The 23,442-nt window shown below is 35.8% G+C and overlaps 1 protein-coding gene across 1 annotated transcript in view; it reads right to left on the reverse strand.

Annotated features, from left to right (window-relative positions):
- The window catches only part of LOC128862224 (dynein axonemal heavy chain 3), a 279,729-nt gene that overhangs the window by 221,342 nt on the left and 34,945 nt on the right, over window positions 1–23,442 (reverse strand). The window contains exons 9-16 of the mRNA XM_054100729.1: window positions 21,929–22,045; window positions 18,362–18,528; window positions 16,793–16,972; window positions 14,753–14,864; window positions 14,483–14,689; window positions 12,302–12,502; window positions 11,136–11,301; window positions 10,050–10,264 (exon numbers count right to left, since the gene is read on the reverse strand). Of these exons, the coding sequence (XP_053956704.1) occupies window positions 10,050–10,264; window positions 11,136–11,301; window positions 12,302–12,502; window positions 14,483–14,689; window positions 14,753–14,864; window positions 16,793–16,972; window positions 18,362–18,528; window positions 21,929–22,045 (1,365 nt within the window). The remainder of the gene's footprint in view (window positions 1–10,049; window positions 10,265–11,135; window positions 11,302–12,301; window positions 12,503–14,482; window positions 14,690–14,752; window positions 14,865–16,792; window positions 16,973–18,361; window positions 18,529–21,928; window positions 22,046–23,442) is intronic.

Below are 23,442 nucleotides of genomic sequence, written 5' to 3' on the forward strand. Positions count from 1 at the left end.
ATTTCAGTATGGAATGACTTATGCCTTAACAACTTGTAGAAATCGTACAATTGTATTCGTATTACGAAAATCTACGTTCTATGAAAAGTGTTTATCGAGCGCTCAGGCAAACTTATGGTGTACATAACCTTCCTACCGAACGCACTATTCGGTAAACCATCGGCAAAATTGAGAATAATTTTATATTAATGGATGATTCTCGACCTTTTACACTACGTATAGCCCGAAGAGCAGATAAAATTGCGGCTGTAAATAAGAGATTTACCCAGAAGTATCGATTCGGCATCCATCTCAATAACTTGGCCTATCGTATGGCACTGCTTGGGCGATTTTACAAAAAGACCTTGGTTTGAAAATGTATAACATACAGCAAGTCCAAAATTTGAAGCCGACCGATCTTCCAAAGTGTCATAATTTTAATCGTTGGACTCTTAAAAAACTCGCCGAATATGCGCATTTTGAGACCCGAATTTTATTTTGTTAATAAACAAAATTTCCGATTTGGGCTGAAAAGCAGCCCGAAGTCATTCAAGAATAGCCATTACATCCATTGAAAACAACCGTTTGGTGCGGCCTATGGGCTGGAGTAATCATCGGCCCATAATTCTTCAAAGACGAGGCTGACGCCAATGTAACAATGAATGGTCACCGGTTGCGCGCCAAGATAAACGACTTTTTCATGCCGGATGCCGGAAATTGAATCCCGTGATCTCCACAATATTTGGTTTCAACAAAACGGCGCTATTTGCCATACAGATACGGATTACTGCGTCGTCGTTTCGGTGAGCAATTTATCTCTCGTCTCGGACCAGTAGATTGGCCACCAAGATTGTGCGATATCACGCCTTTGGACTTTTATTTGTGGGTAAAGTCTAAATACATTGTGGATAAGTCAAATTGGAATGAGGCACTCGAAGCCAACAGCAGTTATTCAAGAGATACCGACCGCGGTGCTTCAGCGAGACGCGAGTCATTCAAAATTGTAGTTTACGGATGGTCGAATCACGACGCATTTGCGGCCAACATTTGAAAGGGATTATCTTTAAAAAATAAATGTCATTAATAGTTCTACACAAAAATAATAAATATTGTCCAGTTTGCATTTTCGTTGTTTTATTTCAATTTAAAATCCGATACCTCTAAATTGATTACCCCTCACATGTTTTTTTCGTTATGCACTTCGCAACGGCTAAAGCTAATTTTGCTCATGACTCTACAACACGCTTGGCAGCGCGTCATAATAAGATTTAATATTAATTCTACGCATCAGTGAATTTAATCAAATAAAAATATAATAATTAATTTGGTTTTCCTGCAACGAAAATCAGCTCGGTTCCCTTCGCAAAATTATACACTGGCAAATATTTCAATAGACGTAGTAATATTTGTTATTCTACATAGTTAAAAGCCATGGCGAAACTATATAAGTATAGATGAAGTAATAAATCAGTACGAAAAATTTAACACTGTTTTATAGGAAATGTGGACATTCTGGATTTTCTGAAAGAGAAAAGAGCAGAAATAGATAAAGTTTTAACCCTTTTTGCCACTTAAAGGTGCAATTGCTTGCATTTTTTTCTTTTTTTGTAATGCGGAGACGATTAAAAGTTGGCAAAATTAGTAAATAAGGTTTTGTACAAGTTATTCTAGAAGGATTCACGAATGTCTATGATTTCACCAAAAAATGCAATAAAATACATGAAATTTATTAACAGATTTATAAAGATTAATAGGCTATACCCATTGTTTTTCAAACGCGCATTTAACAACTTTATGCGGAATTGCATTCTGCACATGAAAAATGATTTTTTTGAGGAACTTTTTCATGGCTGAAACACATCCAGAGATTGCCGGCCATTACCTACGGAGGGGCGACCACTATTAGAACAAAATTTTGTATCACTGTTATGCCCAAGGTGTCGAGCCCAGACGCAACCGAATAACAGTGAAGCGCCGACCTGTTCGGCAACGGCGACCGCCATTTCTCCATTAAGCACTTGAAATATCACAAATAAATTTTCAAATAAATATAATCTCACAGTTTTCACGTATTTTTTTCATAAAAATTCAAACGGAAAGTTTACAAAAAAATAATTTTGCAAGGACACAATATTTTGGAGCAATAGCTAAGTTGCAAACTAAAAATATATATTTATTAGTAAATAAATCAAAAAAATATATAATAATTCCTTCAAAGAATCAACTCCGGGACTGTCTTATTGTTTCACTTTTTATTATTCCGCCAAGATTCACAGCATGCTATAAAAATGAAGGTAGTTCCACTTAGTGGTAGTTGCACCCATTTCAGCCACTTGACTGTTGCTGATACTATGTTGTCATCATTAAAAGTAGCTACCAGATTGAAATTCGCAATTAAATCTTTTTTCAACTGCCTTTGAAAAAATTTGATCGAAAATTCAGTTTTGTAAAATAATAAGAAGTTGCAAAAATGCGAGGTACCAGTGAGAGGAAGACGGTATACGTTTAAGACGGTATACGTATTACAACGATTACGACAATTAGTTTCATATGGGGTATGGCACACTCGGAGCGTAAGGTCTAAAACGTTGCATTTTGAAAAATAAATATTATTACTTTAGGATATTAATCTTCTATATTATAAAAGTGAATGTCTGTACGTTGTCCGTGCCTCACTACGAAACGACAATACCAAATGACGTAAATGACGTACATTCATATTTTCACCCAATGAAGGTTATAGGCATGTTTTTATGATGGAACTCCCTTCCCACAGCCCCCAGGCCGCGCCACCACTCTCATTCGTCACTAATAATCGAATATTTGCTTAAATTTAATATAAAAAATCTTAGTTTTTTCTATTTCCCACTATTTATAGCACACTCTAGATTTCATAATCCGCATAAGCTGTTCAACTATGACCCAAATGCAAAGTTCAAAAATTGTGTGAGATAGAAAACTCATAAAAATAATTTTGCTTGATATTTTTCTGATTAGTTGTTTTGATTTTATTCAACGAGGCATAGCAACGGAAAATTATATTCTATGAAATTATTGTTTGTAATTCTATTATATATGTACATATCCTAAATCCCTCAAAACTACTCCCACACGAGCGGGGCCGCGGGTTAAAGCTAGTATTAAATATTTCATCATTTTGAATTTGGTAGTTAATGTGCAAATAATCTTTGGTGAAAATTACTAAGCGAATATAAATAATTTCTCTCTATCGAAATGCCCAAAAAAGTGAGCTTTGTTATGACGAAACAATGAGCATCCAAGTTCTAAGTGAGGCAAGAAAGTCTTAGGTTGAGATTGCCAATTTGTTGGGAGGTTTGCGGTGCGCAATCGAATTTGCTATATTATTAAGAGATTTGCGGCGACAAAATCCCACTATAATAAATCAAAAATTGGAAGAAAATGCCTCACTAGCGGACGCGAAGGCTGAAACTTGTAAGGGAGTCTCTCAAAGATCGTAAAAAATCTTCTCCTTCCAGATGTCCTCCCGGAAGAAATTGAAAAATCCGAGTGCTGGAACAGGTATGAATCGAGCTTCGAGGGAGATTTAGATTGAATCGTTTTAAAATATTAACCACTATATCTTTTTATCCTAGTCCAATTTCGAAGAAATATCACATATTTTATTTTTTTTCCTTTCCTTTCCTTTCCTTTCCTTTCCTTTCCTTTCCTTTCCTTTCCTTTCCTTTCCTTTCATTTCATTTCCTTTCCTTTCCTTTCCTTTTCCTTTCCTTTCCTTTCCTTTCCTTTCCTTTCCTTTCCTTTCCTTTCCTTTCCTTTCCTTTCCTTTCCTTTCCTTTCCTTTCCTTTCCTTTCCTTTCCTTTCCTTTCCTTTCCTTTCCTTTCCTTTCCTTTCCTTTCCTTTCCTTTCCTTTCCTTTCCTTTCCTTTCCTTTCCTTTCCTTTTCCTTTCCTTTCCTTTCCTTTCCTTTCCTTTCCTTTCCTTTCCTTTCCTTTCCTTTCCTTTCCTTTCCTTTCCTTTCCTTTCCTTTCCTTTCCTTTCCTTTCCTTTCCTTTCCTTTCCTTTCCTTTCCTTTCCTTTCCTTTCCTTTCCTTTCCTTTCCTTTCCTTTCCTTTCCTTTCCTTTCCTTTCATTTCCTATATAAAGAAGGAGGAAAGAAGTTGGCGAGGAAATTCATCAGATTACGTGATACCTACTGTTAAGCATAGGGCGGCAGCGTTATGATCTGGGGCTGTATGGCTGCTGATGGGTTCATTCACGAGGATTGCATATACCGTCAAAAGCTCATAAATGTATTAGAAACTCTACTTTTCCCCTTCGTTAACGCCCATTTTCGGCGACACTAACTTAGAGAGTTCAAATTCCAACAAGACAATGTTTCTTGTCACAAAGCAGCGACTACGATGCGTTGGTTTAAAGACAATGAAGGCATTGTTTTGTTAGATTGGCCAGATAGAGCACATGTGGGTTATTTTAAAGCTTAAGATAAAGGAATACAGCATAACATCGCAAGCAGCCCTAAATATGCTTAAATCCACGAGTGGAATGCCATAAGTATATCCTCTCACCGTCCTTGCTTTCCACTGAGCCGATAAATAAATATCATTTTGTATTTTACCATAAATTTCTTCTTTTTTTTCAACCTTCTTCGAAATGAGTCAAAATAAATAACAAAAACAAAATATTTTTTTACCAACCAAAATATTTTCACCGTAAAATATTTTCTGTAGGTAGCTCAATGCATGCCAAAACCAATGAAAAGGTAAGAAATTAAAATTATATACCTATATACAATTAATTATATTGGGTTGGGGAATAAGTTCATAGCGTTTTTATATTTTATTTTATTTTACAACGATTTGTTTACTGTTTGGTAAAGGGTAAGTATTCGAAGGGAAAACACGATAGAACTCTTTCTGCTCTACAAAACTATGTTAATTGTATTTCTGAGTTATTTAATTTTTTATTAGTTTTGAGGCTTAGAAATGGAATACCCAGGAGGCAAAAGGCAAAAATTTCGACGCCTGATCTTCTTTGCTCTTCATCGAGGTCTAAAAGCTGCCGAAGCAGCTCAAGACACTTACGACCTGTATGGAGAAGGTGTCATAGGTGAGTCTACAGCACGAAAATGGTTTGTCTAAGTTAAAAAATGGCGACTGCGATCATAAAACGATTCTCAAATAGCTGGCCGAACGGCAGATAGTTTTTTTGAAGAGCTTTTTCATGGCAGAAATACACTCGGAGGTTTGCCATTGCTTGCCCAGGGGCGGCCGCTATTAGAAAAAACTTCTTCTTCATTTTGGTGTTTTACCGAGATTCGAACCTACGTTCTCTCTATAAACTCCGAATGGTAGTCACGCACCATCCCATTCGCCTACGGCGGCCACCGTTTAAGTAAAACTATATAGTTTTTATTTAGGTTCGCAACACAACAATAAAACAGAAATTATGTTAAAATTTTTATATTATTTACTTGTTCAACTATAAAAATAAGTATGCATGTATATGCATATCTATGTATAGTGAGCTCAGCATGTCATTGTCAGTATATTCAATATAAAATTCCATAAGTATTACCATTAAAAGTCAAATCTCGTTATCATTTTTAAAATCTCATTATAGCATTTATAGAAATTCGCAGTATCAGTTTGTGAATAGTCAATAAGTGAATGAAATGAAAAGTGATGAAATAAAAATAATACCCTTAGCACAAGCGCACGCCAGTACACGAGGTGTAGCAATTGGTTTTCTGGAACTAGTAGCACTGCGTTGTTCGTAATAAATTTGGATGGGCAGAAAAACGAGTACCATTCTTTAGTTTCTTCTTCTTCTTAGCTTCATCAACAATCTCCCTCCAGTTCACTATCTCTCTTGCTACATTTTCCCATTACGAACGTTCATCATTTTCAAGTCTGTTTCGACGTCATCAAGCCCTCTCTTTCTTGGTCGGCCTCTTTTCCTTCGTCCTATTGGACGTAAAGTGAACCCTTTTTTTGTATTTTCTCATTTTACATTCCTATAATGTGGCCAACCCATCTACATCACAAGAATTCTTAAGTTTCACTCGAAGTTTAAAGTCGATCGTTTCGATGTTAGTGCCGTCACGAAAATCAGGGGCTTACATTACAAGCAACGTATTGTGATACTCTTTTTAAACAAATCAAAAACTTCACAGGAGTGAGATCAAAGTCAACAGTAGATAAGAAGGGTTTGAAAGCGGTCAACAAATTCAAGGCAAGGTATCCGAGGCGCGACTGAAAGCAATGTTGATCGTTGTTTGGATACGAGTACTAGCAGTATCATTCGTCGGCCCTGCCAGCCAGTGACTAGACCGTTCAACGCTCGCGTCCAAAACCGGCGCGTGCACAGACTTTCCGCCAACGCGTTCGTTTTACAAGCATTTTTTAAGGAAACAGGCATTCCAATATTGCTATACCCACCCTATAACACAAAAGTCTCCAATGCCGCCATTTTGTAAAATTTTTATATATTATATATAAAATAATATATTTTTTTTATTATATATAAGTAATAACTTCCCAAATCAGAGTGATTGTTTTCCCTTTCCTTCTATACAAAAAATTCTTTAAAAATCGTGTTTATTTTACGCGTGTACAGTGGTGTTACCCCTTAAAGGTATTCGCCACTTTGCTAATCGTATCCATTTAGACAAAAAAATACCATTGTAGCGATAATGAATGACAACCTTTGAAAAACCATGATCAAAAATTGCCAATCCATTAGCATTCTCCAAGAGTTATTTCAGAAGTATTTAAATATTTTTGCAGCAACAACTATCAGTAGTCTTGCTCTCAGCTTGCATAATCGGTTTCGAGGTTAATTTTCGATTACAGTATTCTAATTCCCTGATAATATAAATCCCTTGAGTATATTTTAGATTAGTATAGACTTATTAATGGGAATCATCATCATCATTGCTGGCTGGACAGCCCTGGTCAGGTCTTCGCCTGCTGTCGCATAATTGTCTCGGTTTCGTGCCTGTGTCCTCTATGCCCGAAATCCCAATAAGCCTGCGTCCTCTTCTACATCGTCAATCCATCTAAGCGACGGCTGGTCCCTTCTTCTCTATCGGTGGCATTTACTGAAGAGTATTTGCTGAGGTGGGTAATCCGTATTAGCCCGCAATAGGTGACCTGCCCGTCTCAATTTCTTGACCATGAATGTGATTATCACAGATAAATATATAGTTCTTCGCATATAGTTTTTCGAGTTCATGATTGTAGCGTCTCCGCCACTCGCCTTTATCATATGTCGTGCCAAAATTTTTTCGCAGAACTCTCCCCTCAAAAATTAGTAGCTTCTGTTTATCCGCATCTCCGAGTGTCCACGTGTTACTGCCGTATAGCAAGATGGAAATAATAATTGAGGGATACAGTGAAGTCTTTGTTTTTCTGTCTAGGAGGCGACTGTATAGGTGTTGACACAGCGAAAAATAGCAGGTGTTGGCCATAAGGACTCAGTGGCCGTTTTCTGCAAAATTTTGTTATCATAATTAATAATTACTCCAAGGTATATAAATTCCTTCACCACTTCGAAACCGTAGTCAAAGATTTTTAGTATTTAACCCACATTGTGTCTGACAGATTCTGATGTAGTTGAAACTAGCGCTTTGGTTTTGGCTTCGTTTATTTATAAACCCATACATTTTGCTGCTCTTTCCATACCTGCGAAGACTTCTTTCAAACTCGCTAGCGAGGATGCAATTATGTCTCTGTCGTCCGCGTAAGCCAGCAATTGAACCGCTTTAAACAAAATAGTTCGCTTTGTGTTTACGGCAGAGTCCCTGATAACCTTTTCAAGGGCAATATTAAAGAGAAGACATGAGAGCCCATCCTCTTGCCGAAGTCCGTTCAGGGTGGCGAGCTCTCGCGACAAATTGTTCTGAACTCTTACCACGTTCCTTACATTCTGCATGGTCGAGCATGTTAAAGGTATTAACTTAATCACATCTTTGGCATGCGTTCTTCATTCCAGATTTTGCAAACCAACTGTAATATGGTAAGGAGGTTTCATTGTTTTCATGTGTTTAAAGAGAATTATGCTTGCAAATGTTTAAATTTATTAATATTTACTAAATCGCTCAAATAAGTTTAGCTGATTGGAAGTATGCACATATGTATATGGATTTTTCTTTTGCGGGCATACTGGCTTCACTTAAAAACATCAATTGTATTTACGTCTTTCTGTTTAGTCTATCCAACACTGAGTAAGCGGCCGACGTGGCCGAATAGGTTGGAGCATCACTACCATTGTGCAGTTCGAATTTCCATGCATGAACATCAAATAGTAGAAACCGTTTTTTCTAATAGCGGTCGTCACTCGGTAAGCAATGACAAACCTCCGAATGTATTTCTGCCATGAAAAAATCGCTCATAAAAAACCATTTACCTTTCGGATTCGTCTTAAGTCTTTAGGTCCTTCCATTTATGGAACAACATCAAAATGCACTCACTGAGTATGCCTCTCGTTTTCTCAGCTACTATGCCCAGGCATCAAATCAAATGCTTTCAAAGCTGGAGCGTTGTGTAGTGCCAGCCAGCGACCTATGCCATTTTCCATTGCAGCATGGCGGACCTAAAGGTTTAAGATCAATAAAGGGTAATCAACCTGTATACTTAATTCAACAATATATTCTCAAACAGTTCATTTTGAATAACGTGAGGCAAATTTCTAGACAATCACTTCATTCAGAACTTGGACAGTAAAAGTATCTTCTCGTTGGAAATCTTATTTGCGGAATTCTTTATTGGGCCGTAAATTGATTATTTAAACCCTCAGAGTGATCTCTTCAAGAGCAGCTTATGTAGTGCTTAATTGCGTATTTCCATTATGAGCTCAACTGCAGATAAGAGCTCTACTAATTTTGAAAAATTATGTGTCTACCTCAAAAGTACGAATATAATCTCAAATATCAGCTTTGGGGTTTCTTAACAGCAGATGCATTTTTATGTACAATATGTCATTCGAAGCTTAATGCTTTGGGTTTGCTAATTTGTTTATTTATTACTTGAATCAAAATCATTTATTGCGGAAAATATACCTATAAATTATATTTAGGCTCAACTCTTTCCTCGCTTGCTTAAGGTTTCTTCTTTTTGCCAAGCGTTAGCAAGTGGCGAATAGTTGAGGCAACTGGTATAAATGAACATATTCGTATATTGGCATCGCGGGAATAGAGCTGCCTTTTAAATTACATGTGTTTGTAAGACAGTGAGTGATAACAGTCTAATAAGGCGTAACCATACTCGCTAGCGGCGAATCTTGCTCGATAGCTTTGCTGTTGCTTTCGCATGCAAATTTTTCGTTAAGTGAAGCACAAAGATAGCGAGTGGGGATATGACGAATAGAAGGCGCCTTTATACAAAATGTTAACATTAGCAATGCGGTTCTCACTGTAAGCATAACATTTTCTGAAAAGAAACGGTAAGATTTGTGATCATGGGGCGCCCAGAAAAAAAAGCATATTGAGACGGACAAATGAAATATTTTACAGCGAACGCCAACTTTGTCATTAAAATTTGATTGGACGATAATTGGATATATCTTTTTTGCTCCCACTTTTGTGAATAGGGATAATCAAATTATTTTTGCGATAATCTAGAAAAGAGAAGCTTTTTAACGGTAAATTAAACAAATCCAACAAAGGCTCGGCAATTATGAACGCACATTTTTTCAAAGAGGTACATGAGAAATAATGAGCATCATCTGAATGGAAATTTTCAGATTTGCAATTCTAGTACCTAAAGATATCATCTCCATTAAGAACTAAGTTGGAATTGAATTACCATTCCAAGAGTCTTCTCCGCCGAATTTGGCTTTAAAAAACTATAAACTTCCAAAGTGCCTTAAATTTCTAACAATATCTGTGAATAAAAAAAAGTCGTAGTACAATAATATTGCTTTAAAATCTTTAGTTTAAAACGTGTCTACATGCTTGGTGCATAACAACAAAAAAATATGAACTAATTGCAAAAACATTTGCATGTGATTAACAAAAACAAAATTTTCCCATCAGTACGAATATATAGTCAGAAAACAATGTAAAATAAAATTTATAAAAACAGACTCACCACCAACTCAGGAATGATTTGCTGTGTGAATAATTTTTCAACTGCTGGCAACATTTTCTTAGTAAATAACGCATTGTAATATTTGAATATTGGATACAGATATACGCACAGACCACTCCAGTTATTCTCTACTATTCTGTGCACATTTTTATATAAACGCTTCATGTCACAGTGGTGCTCATTGACAACATGCAGATATCCCAAAGTGCTCTCATCTAAAATAGAGAATATCTCAAGACTTTTATGCCAATATCAATTTTAAAGCAAAGAATTGAATTTGAAAATTTATATATAATTTATACAGAGTTATAAGAAATTTTATTTGTTAGTAGTATTTACTTTTATATCGCTCCTAACCTATTGGTAATTTGAACTTTTCGCCAACAATTTATATTTTAGTTGGAAAAACTGAATGAGGAAGTGCAATGCTTGCATAGATATACATATGAGTAGATAATTCAAAAACTTTCGTTTAGTCGACGCTCACCTAATTGGCAATTAAGAACTTTTCAGACATGTCGGTCTTCATTAATACTCATTTGGCAATGAAAGTGTCCGGTTCTCTATGTAACCCTATGTCATACAAAAATTGTACTTTTCAATCATAAATTGTGAAGGCAGTTTAATTTGCTCACATATTTTCTTGATATATACACATAAGTGCATCAGTAAAATAAAATTGCATAAGGAAAAACCGCAAAGAATTGTACTGATCATATTACAAATGCTAACAAGTAAATATTTTCAAAATGCACATACACAGCCCACCTTTTAGTATCAAATTATAATTTGAATTTGATGATTTGAATATTTCTTTACTTTCTCTTTGCTTAGTTTTTGTTGTTGTTTTGTTGAAAACGTTAACTTGTTAATAAATATAATAAAGACGAACTGTTATAAATACATTGTGGTTACCCGTGGTTATTTTTTTGTTGGCTTCTTTACTAGGAGAACCAAATTTAAATAAATTTAAATTTTTAATAAATACTAACATATAATATATGTTCGGACTTCTATACTTCCCTGTGTGTGCGTATGCACTTATGTTTTTATTTACATCAACATTTAAATTTATTATATACTCACCTCTAGACATGACGTATTCCAAGCGTGGTATCTTAGAGCCAACTTCCAATATTTTTTTGAATATAGAAACAAATAACTCCGGTAGCTCATTTATATATGGAAAACCGAAAAACTTGCCTTCATTTTTCATTACGAATTCACAAGCTGGGTCCACCTCGAGTGGGGTCTCAAATTGAAGAACAACAATTATTAATAAATTATTTCATAGCTATTCAAAATAGAATAGAAGCAGAAAAATGTTGCTTGCCGAGGAGTGCCCACTATTGAACTTTCTCTGTCATGTATATATGCATAATATAAGTATAAAGGCCTAGACGTTAGTAGTGAATAACTCCTAGACGGTGCTTTTTCTAAGTCGTCTTCAACATTTGTCAAGAATATATATAATTCTATTATATGCCTTGAAAATGGTCGACCTTGAAGAGCAACATATTCATATCAAATTTGGTGATTTTTTTGGTAGAAAAAATGTCCGAATGAGTCGAGAATTCAAAGATTGGTGAATAAATTTCAAGAATAAATAAATTTATAAATAAATAAATTTATAAATAAATAAATTTCAAGAAACTGATTCTGTCGAAGATAAAATAAGGATGGGCACACCAAAAACTGGATGTTCAGCTAAGAATATTGGTATGGTAGCGCAAAGTGTTGGTGAACAACCTGCAACATCAATTTCTCGACGTTTTCAACAATTAGACATTCATGAATTGACTCTTCGGCGGATTTTACCTGTAGAGGTGACGTTAGTGGACATTCAAATGGTGGGGTTTTTCACATGTATTTGTTAAAAGTCGTATTTTTAATAAAAATAGTGAAACTTGAGGGAATCTAAATTTTTAAATGTTTTATTTCAAAAAAACATAAAAAAAAACATCTAAGCGCGTTATTTCAAATACCCTTTACAAGGTGACGCAAGTTATTTATCCTATTTTGTTTTCGAATAACTTTTGTACTAAGTGGCGAAAAAAAAAAATTATTTTGAGTGATTTAAATTTTTATTTTGACCTTTAGTCGCTTCTTTGCTTGCCAGTTTGTATACTGCAGTTCACAAGCGGCAAATATGATTGGCGTACAACGTCGTTTGTAACAATTATTAATTTTCCGGTTGGGTGATTAATTTTGCGCCACCTTGCATAAGTTATATACTGAATAAAATAACTTACCGTTTCGAACATAATACTAGGACGCTTATAGAAAGGATTGGCATCTTCGTACTCATCATATACGTAGATGGGTGTCTTATCATCTCGATCATCGATGCGGTCATCGAAATGCGCACCCACCACCGAGATAATTAAAGTCATAAGTGGACGACGTTGTAGTTTCTTGTCATACATTTGATAACGTTCTATTTCATTGCCTTCCTGGATATGGTAAAAAAGAAAAAACAAAAAACATTTACTGCTGAATGATAATGGTCGAATATATAGGCGTCTTCAATTCGCAACTTCTCTGCTCGCTGGACGAAAAAGGTATCAAGCAAGATTCGCCATAGCAAGTTATATGGTTACACCTCATAAAATTGGTATAACTCAATATTTTCAATGCTGCCAACTCTCTTTCAAGAGACTTTTACTCTCGTGTTCACACAGGGAGACTTTTGTTGCTTCAAATTTCCGAATTCTTTTTTGATACTCCTTGCAATTGTTAGTTTTTATTTTATATATTACTTAAAAACGAGAACACAAAGGTACACATTGACGGAGTACGAACATTACAAATAGCGAGTTGAATCACAATTTTTTCCCTGTATGAACGCTGCTTTACGAGTACTCATGAAGTTCAGTCAGACAAGGGTATTTTTTGGCAGCTATTTTCCAGTACTACCTATTCGCCACTTATGCTTCATCTAACACATGAGGAATTGAAGGCGCCTTGTGTAGTAATATCGAGATTATCCATAATAAAATATTGTATTGGCAACTTTTTTATTTGAGATCATTTTATGACTTATATTCTAGAAAGTATTCGACACAAATTTATATGGAATTATTAACCTTGCAATAGCTGAAACTCTGAAGAAAATGTGTGCCAAATTCTTGTAGCCAGTACGAAGATATTAGCAAGTTTGTAATTGTGAATTGGAATTCCCACATAAGATCCGTAGGCGATGCGAATTGCCCCCCCTCGCGTGGTAGGTGGGTGGGAGAAGGAAATTTGTTTTCGCTTATTAGTATACACATTAACATATCTGAGATTATCACGCACAAATCAGAGATCATCAGCTTTAGCTAAACTAAACGTGTCGAATTTATTCAATATTTACTTGCAAAGTGAGTAATAAAGAACGCGAAGGGGCACTGAAAATATTCGAGGACACTCAACTACAACAATTATTGGATGAAGACACATGTCGAACCCTTGATGATGTATTGAGTTAGATGTTGATAGATCAACCGTCGGTAAACACCGTCGCTTGCACGCGATGGGAATGGTCCAGAAAGCAGGTAGCTGAGTGCCACATCAATTGAAGGAGAGGGATATCGAGATACGTTTGGTAACGTGTGAGATGCTTCTTGAACGGCAGAAAAGAAAAGATTTTCTGCATCGGATCGTCACTGGCGATGAAAAATGGATCTATTATGATAACCATAAGCGTCGAAAATGTTGGAACCAGGTAAACCAGATCCATCGACAGCGTAAAAAAGTATTCATTCTTAAAAGGATATGTTGTGCATCTGGTGGGATCAGAAGGGTGTCATCTTTTATGAACTCCTTAAACCGTCTTAAACCATTACTATCGATCAAAACCGACTGCAGCTAATGTGCAGTACATGACAAACTGATTTTGCTGCATGCGCGCACCAGACCACACGTTGCTAAATCGGTCCAGAAATATTTAGAGGGACTGAATTGGGAAATCTTGCCCCATCTGCCGTATTCCCAAGACATTGCACCTTCGGATGACCATCAACGCAGTCAGCCCTTATTGGAGAGCGGTTCACTTCTTACGAGAACCTCGCAAACTGGCTCAATAGATGGATCAACTCGAAAGAAGTCGAATTTTTCGTCAGAGGAATCCGTAGGCTGCCTAAAAGATGAGTGAAGTTGTAGCTTTCACAAACTGCACATAATATAATGTATTATTTAATTGTTTAAATAATTCGTGACTTTGGCAAAGGAAGGACCGAATCTTATTCCCATACCAATAATCACCTATGTGAGTGCAAACTTATCTTTTAAGATCAAGCTCGCATCATCAATACCAGCAAGCGAATTAAATTAACACAAAGAAGGTACTTTAATTAGAAAATTTCATCTGAACTAAAACATTTTTACTTTAATAATTAATAGAATATTTGAATAGGGGTTTTATTACATTTTGTCGCAAGCCACTTACTCACCTCATATCTGGTTAGGTTAGTGTAGAGCACAGAAATGCTACGCGTTATCAATCCTTGCAAGTGATGAGACATTAACGCATGTATGCAATTGAATAAAACAGCTGCGCGTCCACCATATTTCTGATTCATTGGCACTAAATCCTTCCAGGTTCGGCGCATAACATCCACTAAATCAGCGCAACGTGGCAGCCAGTCATTCATCAGTAACTGAATCAAAACAATATTTCAAAACCTTATGTAAGAAGTGCATCCACATAATGTGGCACTTACATCACGTATAACCGCACAACTGTCATCAACGAAACTTATTAATTCATCGGCTGTCATAGGCTGGTCGCGCAGGAAGATCTTCGAAACGTCTATTATAACTAGATCGTTGTATCTGAGAATAGAATGTTTTGACTTGTATACTTCTTCACAATAATTAAAATAAATCTTGTAAAATAAAATTATCATTCTAAGAAGAAAAAATTCTCATCATATCAGCTAGAAATTTACACATGAACCCCCAGTTAGTCGTATCCTTAAGCGTAGGAATTCGCCCTTTCATTCTGCCACATCCAATTTACATAAAATATGGAAAATTACTGGTTCTAATTGCATATATGCGACGAAGAAGAGCCATTAGTTCAAGCTTTTCGCGGTGGTTATAATGGAAGTAACGGAACAGAGTAAACTGCTATATTACTTAATTATATTTTTCCCGTAAAATGCAAGCGAATGGTTATAACCAAAGACGATGCGAAACGGTTGATCTGATATTCTTTCCATTTTTTAATCCGTGATGAAAAGATTTATAGAGGAATTTGAAAGAATCAGCTGATTAGCTGACTTTACTATTAATACAATTTTACTTTTCGCTATAAAGGATAGCTAAACGTCGTAATCTATCATCCTTGCGGAAAACACAGGAGAAGATTCAAATGAAGACATTGTTTGTATACTTATAAATACATTCATTAGATGATTTCAATAAAAAAAATCATCCGCCGTATGAGCTTCGCTATTTTGAATTGAAATCTACTTAGGGATCGGAAAAGTCCGAGTACACGAAGAACGTCTTTTACAAAAAACAGACTATTTGATTCTGAGCAACACCAGTTCCTCGGACTTATTAATAATTTGGGCTCCCTGTAAAATTTAGTTTTTTAACTTTCGGTTTTTCATGGTCTCATTTTATTTTATTCAGAATGTTTTGAGGAAAAAGTCGCTAGGTGTAAAATCTGGCGAATACGGTGACTGAGGGTTGATAATGGTGTTGTTTTTGGGCAACTAATCTCTCACAAGCAAAGATGGGTGAGCAGGCGCATTATCATGATGCAAAAGTCATGCATTTTTTTTTCAAAATTCCGAGTCTTTATTCGTATTGGTTCACGCAAACGGCGCATTACTTCAAGATAATACACCTTCATTTAGCGTACGACCCTGTGGTAAGAACTCCTGATGCACTACGCCATGGTAATCGAAGAAAACAGTGAATAAAACCTTGACATTTGATAGAATTTGGCGTGCTTGTTTTGGTATGGGCTCTCCTAGACTTCCATGTACCCATGATTTGGTATCAGTATGACTCTTTTAAGTAAATTTAGATCATCGTTGATGTTATTCAACAATTCCTGAGCGATGCTCATTTGACGTAGTTTTTGGTCAAAATTCAGCAATTTTGGAATGAACATCGCTGCCACACGCTTCATGCCCAAAATTTCCAAAAAGGTTCCGATATGCCGACATCCTCAGAAACTTCTCTAATTGTGATTCGACGATTCTCCATAACAATTTTTCTCACTTTCTCAACATTTTCATCGGTTGTTGATTGCTGGGGCTACCAAAGCGAGCGTCGTCATTCACATCTTCTCGACCTTTTGTGAAAAGCAAACTTTTTTTGACTCAGAGTACTCTCACCGTATGCCAATAAATAAATCTTGAATTGAGCACCAGACTACATTTTTAAATACACTCAGTGAAGCACATTTCTCGAAAACTTCCTCGTTTTTTCTTTATGTTTTGCGTTAAGCAAAACTATTTCGCTGATTTTCGACGAAAGTTTTACATACGTAAGTAGAAGTGTTGAGAAATGCATACGAAATAAAAAAGTAAGCTCAGAGAAAAATATATAAAAATATAAAAAATATATAAAAATTATATTCTAAGCCTTTTATAAAATTTAGTTTTGCTCCAATACCGTAAGGCTTTAATAAAATAATATTTAACATGGCTAACGTACATATCTACCATACATACATTCTTCTACATATAGACGTAAATTTTCTCTATATATTCTATGTAACATATACTGGCTGTTGCACTTACAATTGATGCCAAAGCTGATTGAGTGCCCTTATAATTGGATGTGATATCATCAAAAGTTGGTCGATGCGATTTCGTGCTAACTGCACATTCACTTTATATGGCACTGGGCCGCGTATGAGTAACTGTGGAAAATCTGGTGGCTCCATTTCCAGTTGCAAGCGTTTTCTTTCCAAAGACGATCTACAAAAATAGGAAAAGTAACAAGTAAGGAAGTGCTAAATTCGGTCCGAACCTATTTTTATATACCCGCGAATTTTTTTTAGCATTTAATTTAGGTTCTTTAAGTATTTAATTTTTTAAATCAAAACCACTCATAGACAATGAGAGTTATATCTTGTAATGGCTGAGCGAAGGACGGAAATTTAGTCTTAACATATAAAAGGTGGGCTTAGTTTTGTTCCAATCTCAACATTATTTATGCTGGATCTACATATATTAGGGGGGTAGTAGTTCGTGTACAATACGTCGCTAAGCCAATGTTATTAAGTCGTTATCGAGATACACGCATTTAGCCTTTGTGGTACCCAAGCTGTAAATAAGTCTTACTTCGCACATACAAAGTTGATGAAGTCGAGATTAATTTCTAGAAACCTTAAAACTACTAATTTTCAAGACTGTCATAAGGCGTACACTCACATACGGGTGCGAAGTCTGGGTTCTGAAATCCAAGAAACCGTTCAGTTAAATTGTATTGAAATAAAAATTCTAATAAAAATATACGGATTTGTACGACTTGAAGACGGTACTTATTGCATTCGGTACAACGACGAATTAGATACTTTTCTCAGTGGTGCAAATGTAATCAAGTACATCAAAGCGCAAATGATTGGATGGTACGCCCACATTTTACGAATGAGTAACGAAAGAACTCTTAAAAAAGATCTTCAAAGAAACTCCATAAGGCGCCAGAAGAATAGGCCGGCCGAAAAAACGATGGAGAGATGACATTGAATGCGACTTTGGAGCTATGACACATCCGATATCAAACGAAAAGCTGATGACCGAGTGACGTGTAGGCGAATTGCAACGGAAGCAATGGTTCACCTCGAACTGTAATTCTATAATGATGGTGACACGAGTAGTAAATACCTCAATCTACCCCGATTCCTTTACGCTGTTACATACAAACATTATGTTAACAAAATTATAATACCCTTATGCACAATTGCGCGTGGGTATACAAAAACGAAAGAAAAGAAAGTCCGAATGGGCGAATTAGTGGTTCATTAAACTAGTGGCTGCTTCAGTTGGCAAGTGGAAATGCCAAAACTAAAAGTTTTCACATTGAACCACTCATTGAACTCATTACTCACTTGGCTTAAATCCCAATTTCGCCACTAAGCTTATAGATTTTTATACCTAACTACATACATTTCTGTGAATGTATACATACAAGCAGCTGACTATGTGCATACATATGTTTCTGAGCTCAATTCATCCTTTCGTAGGTCTTTTCTTGCAGACGTGTCGGCACAGTTTAATGAACTAGTTTATAACAACATAATTTCCTTTATCACAGTATTGTTTTTTTTTTTCTTTACGTAAAATCTCTCATTCGAATGTACTTACTTAAGTAGATAGCGTAGAAAGCCACGTTTCACGTAATACCGAAAATCCTCTTGCAGATCTATGATGCATGATATAATTAAGACGGCGACAGTGGCATTAATTTGGCGCTCGCCGTTGAAGAGAAATTCCAACAGCATGACCTCCGGATATATTTCTGGCCAAAGTTTCTGTTTATAAACGGACATATTAGTGGCAAACGTACGTATACATATACACTTATTTGAATTGATGTGAGTGGATAGATGTTCTACTTAAGTGGAGGGTGATACAACTTTTACAAACAAACAATAAGAACTGATATTAACTTATTTACATGTACTTATGTATATGTGTAACTACGATGTCCTACAAAAATTCGACAAATAGTATATGTACATATGTATTACGATATCTCCAAGAAATACATAGTATACATATAATGAATAATAAATGCGCGAATATTTTGTAATGAATTATGTTGATGTTTAGAGGTGCCGCAAACCCTAAGAAATTTTTCTTTTATTTTACTTAGGTTGCCTTTTAAGAGGATCGTATTTGCAACACTACGTATGATGAGCTGCAATTCGATACTTTTAACGAAAAGTTTGGTATCTTTTAGTATAAATTCATATACAGTAGGTTCTGTTTTTATGCGGCTTTTTTTTATGCGGTTTTGAAATAGTGCGGGTTTTTTTTAAATTACAAAATGCATGTCGACCTATCGGGAATTGTACATATAAACAAGATTCTAAACCAGCTAAGCAAAAACTCATCACAGATTACATCAGAAATGCTAACCCTACAAGTATGGAAGATATATAAAGATATAATTTTCAAAGATACAATATTTTGTTTATGCGATTTTATTTAATTATTTCAGATTCATGCGGTCTATGGAACGTATCTATAGTAATAATATGGGACTAGTGCCCTTTTTTATGCGATTATTTCAGATTTATGCGGTTTTAGCATTTGAAACGTACCTATAGTTTTACTATACAACTAGTAGCTTTTTTTATGCTGTTTCTTGCGGAACGTATCTACCGCATAAAAACAGAACCTACTGTATAACGTTTTCAATTAATGAGTTTTGTGTTCTTCAAGAATTTTCGTGCGATGATTTATTACGATTTTCGAAGTAGATTACCGAGACAGGAGCGCATTGATCAACTTAACTCAGCTTTTGGATTCACAACACTGAGCCACTGTGAAACGCTGGTACACCGAGTTCCAATGGGGCCGTCGATCCTTGTAGGATGAATTTTGTACAGGCCGTCAAAATACGATTGTTTTGCTAGAAACAACCTATGCTGTGCGTCAATTTATAACGCAATATCGTGGGCTTAACATACATTCTAAGTATGAATATGTGACCGTCCGGAAGATTTAACCGTGTTGGATACTGCATAATTTGACAATTTCTCAAAAAAGGACATATGTATGCTGATTGGTGTAAAGAAATATTGAAGAAACTCGGCCGCTATGGCTCAAAGAACGTCTTTGAGATCGTAGCAGGTGGCAAACTTTGGTTCTCTGCATATGAGCTAGAAATCAAACAACAATCTATAGTGTAGGTGTTCCAAGACTAGTTTAAACCTACAAAAGTTGTTCGCGGAAGGAGCACTTTAAAGCATTTGATCGCATGTTTTTTCTTAAAATCTGACCATGTTTCAACTGAAACTTTCAAGAAACTTAAAATAGTCAATTCTGAGTGATACACAACCATTTCCACCACAACCCAGGAAATTTCGCAGAATTAAATAAAGCCAACCACCGAATACGAATCATCCTTCACCAAGGCAATCCACGTATCAGTAAACAACTCACACAAGAGAATTGTTGAGCGCTCAAAAGGTCGAATTAATAAGTAATCCGCCTTATAGCTCTGATTTGCCACCTAATGATTTCTTTTTGTGAATGCCTGAGGAAGCTGTTGACACCTTTAAATAACTCGTTTTGGAGGTATCCACTTCTGAGTGGCAAAAGTGCTTTGTCAATTGGTTCAAGCAAGTGCGAAAGTATGTTAACTTCCAAGGAGAATATTTTGAAAAACTATAAAGCCATTTTAATTATTATTTACTGTGTTTTCAATACTACAAAATGTAAAAGGCAACTCTCATATACATATGTACGTAACAGTATAAACAAAATTTCGAAACATTAACGCAGTTGAGAAACAATAAGAAAGCGGCAAATTCGGTCCGCGACCGCCATAGCCGAATGGAATGGTACGTGACTACCATTCGGAATTCAGAGAGAACGTATGTTTAAATCTCGGTGAAACACCAAAATTAAGAAAAGGCTTTTTCTAATAGCGGTCGCCCGTCGGCAGGCACTGGCAAACCTCCGAGTGTATTTCTGCCATGAAAAAGCTCCTCACTTAAAAAAAAAATATCAGCCATTGGGAGTCAGCTTGAAACTGTAGGTCCCTCCATTTGTGAAACAACATCAAAATGCACGCCACAAATAATAGGATGAGCTCGGCCAAATAATCAAAAAGGGTATGCGCACCACTTAAAAAAAAAACAATTCGGTCCGCACCGAACACATTTACAACCGCGCACATTTTAATAAATTTTGATTTGAGCTTCTTGAAATCAAGCCAACACATAGACAATGAGGGTTATAAAGGGTACTTCAAAAGTGACGCTTTGGTATTAGCAGAGAATAGTTCCTAGATGTTATGTCATCTTTGACAGTTGTCAAGTATACAGATGTACAATTTCGCACTATAGAATAACGCGATAAAATTATTGAAACTTATTATGAAAATGGACGATCTTCAGGAACAACATATCGTAAAAATCCTGATTTTCTTGGTGGAAATAATAGTCCGTGTAAGTCGACAATTCAAAGGTTAATGAACAAATTTCAAGAAACTGCTTCTGTTAAAGATAGAACAAGGACTGCCTCACCAAAAACTGGATGTTTTGCTGAGAATATTGCTGCAGTAGCGCAAAGTGTTGGTGAATAACCTGCAACATCATTCATGGATCAACTGTTTGGCGTATTCTACCTGTAGACGTGTTCATGGTGGATATGTAAATGATGTCGTCTTTCACATATAATGGTTAAGAGCCATATTTGGAATGAAAGTAGTAGAATGTGAAATAATCTAAATTTTTACGTGTTTAGTTTTGAAACGACACATAGGGGCGTCTTTTGCAAGGACCCTTTAATATTGATATGGGACAAAGACTATGCCCACAAATTAAATGCTAAGACTAAATTTCTGTCCGAGCATCTTTTGTTACAAGCTGAAACTCTCATTGTCTACGTGTTTCTTTGATTTCAAAAGCTAAACAATTCAAATTTTACTAAAGTATGCGCGTACTCGTATATAAAATTCCGATCGGACCAAATTAGCCACTTCTTTATTTAATTTTTATTTTTACCAAATATTACCATGTTATATAGTTCTGCGTATGACAACTACAAGTGAAAGTTTATATGTATCTTGAAACTGTCAGAAAAACTACAAATCGTGAATGGGAAGCGATAAAGTTAGCTTGGGAGGGTGTGTATTTCGAATCTCACTTGACATTGTGAGTGTAATAATAAATAAATAAATAAATAAATAAAACTTACCTCTTCGCGTAATATAAACTTATGAACTTCCTGCAAAAATGGGATGTGTGGATCGATTTTTATCCAAATTTTCTTAATCAAGTGCGATGGAAATGTTTCTAGACTCAAAGCATTGATCTGAAAATATCAATTAAAATGCAATGATAAGATATCAAAAAATGTTACAGAAAAAACAATGCCTAAAGTATTAAGTGCATGTGGCAAATTATATAGTATATGAAGTAATTTGAGGCAAAAACTTGAACTTTTAATATAAATATTGCAAAGCACTATTATAAAAGACTTTTTTAAACTTTCTAACTTTGTAACTTACGCACATAATACCATCTTTTATGTCGGTATGTAAACGCTGAATAACTTTGTCATTTACCAACCGATCGGCTTCGACACACGAGTACATACGTCAGTTCAGTACAACTTCAACCATAGATCGCTATACACCGGAACAACCGAAATCGGCGCTATAAAACCCGAAATGCTTGACAAGGAGATGACAAAAGCAGAAAAAATATCGCAGTTTGTGATTGCTAATAAAGGTGACCACTTGATTGACATTGTATTCAAAATATTGTTTTAATAAATTATAAATAACCAAACTAAATAAAAATACCTCACTTATGCAAATCAGTTGTTTTTTTTTTCAAAGTTATTCAAGGCTTTCATACCGACATAAAAGATGGCGCACCACATATATACTCCTATATATAAGGGATTCTTGCAGAAAAGCAAGAAACTCAAAAATCGTACAGTCTGTCTAATGGAAGTGTGATTGGCGAAATTCAAACTTAGAAACTCCCTATATCCTTTTCGCAATACGCGTTGCGCAATTGGTTAGTGTTGTGAGAAATGTAGAAAGCCGACGTTGTTTTCAGAAAAGAGTTCCGCGTATGAAAACCGATTTGAAGCATTGATCCTATGAAAACATTCCCAGGGTCTAAAAATGTCATGCACTTCTGCAGCAAAATATTTGAGGAAATCGAACACGTTCATATATAAATGGGTGCTAAGGTATATTGGAGTTAAAACGTTGACGACTACCCCGGATAAGACCCAAAAAAACTACTTCTCCAAAGCAAATTCAGAGGGTCATTGACTGGTGTTATTGTATCCAAAGGCGCGCGCACGTTTACGTTCCAGAAGACATCAAATTCCGCAGCACAGTGAAAAACCCGCTGCTCTCATTATAACACATTGAGAAAAGACTTGCATAGGCTAAAGCAAATTCAGAACGAAATTGGTAAAACGTAATATTCACGGATGAATCTTCGAATCACGAACTATGAAGCGTTCAGTTAAGGTTCATGTTTGGTGCTGCTTCTTGATTTCGCCATTTATTTGTGTTTACCACCAATTTGAATGCAGATTTGTGGAATAAAATTTACCAAAAAGGATTCTCATCTTCAGCTGTGAAGATGTTTGGAAGAACTATCTAGCCTAGGATGCTACAAGGGATCACGATTCCAGGTATCGGAACCAAAGTTGTATAGATTAGAACAGAAAAATCAGATTGGAAT

Source organism: Anastrepha ludens, chromosome 4 (genome assembly GCF_028408465.1).
Source record: "Anastrepha ludens isolate Willacy chromosome 4, idAnaLude1.1, whole genome shotgun sequence".
Taxonomy (NCBI): Eukaryota; Metazoa; Arthropoda; class Insecta; order Diptera; family Tephritidae; genus Anastrepha; species Anastrepha ludens.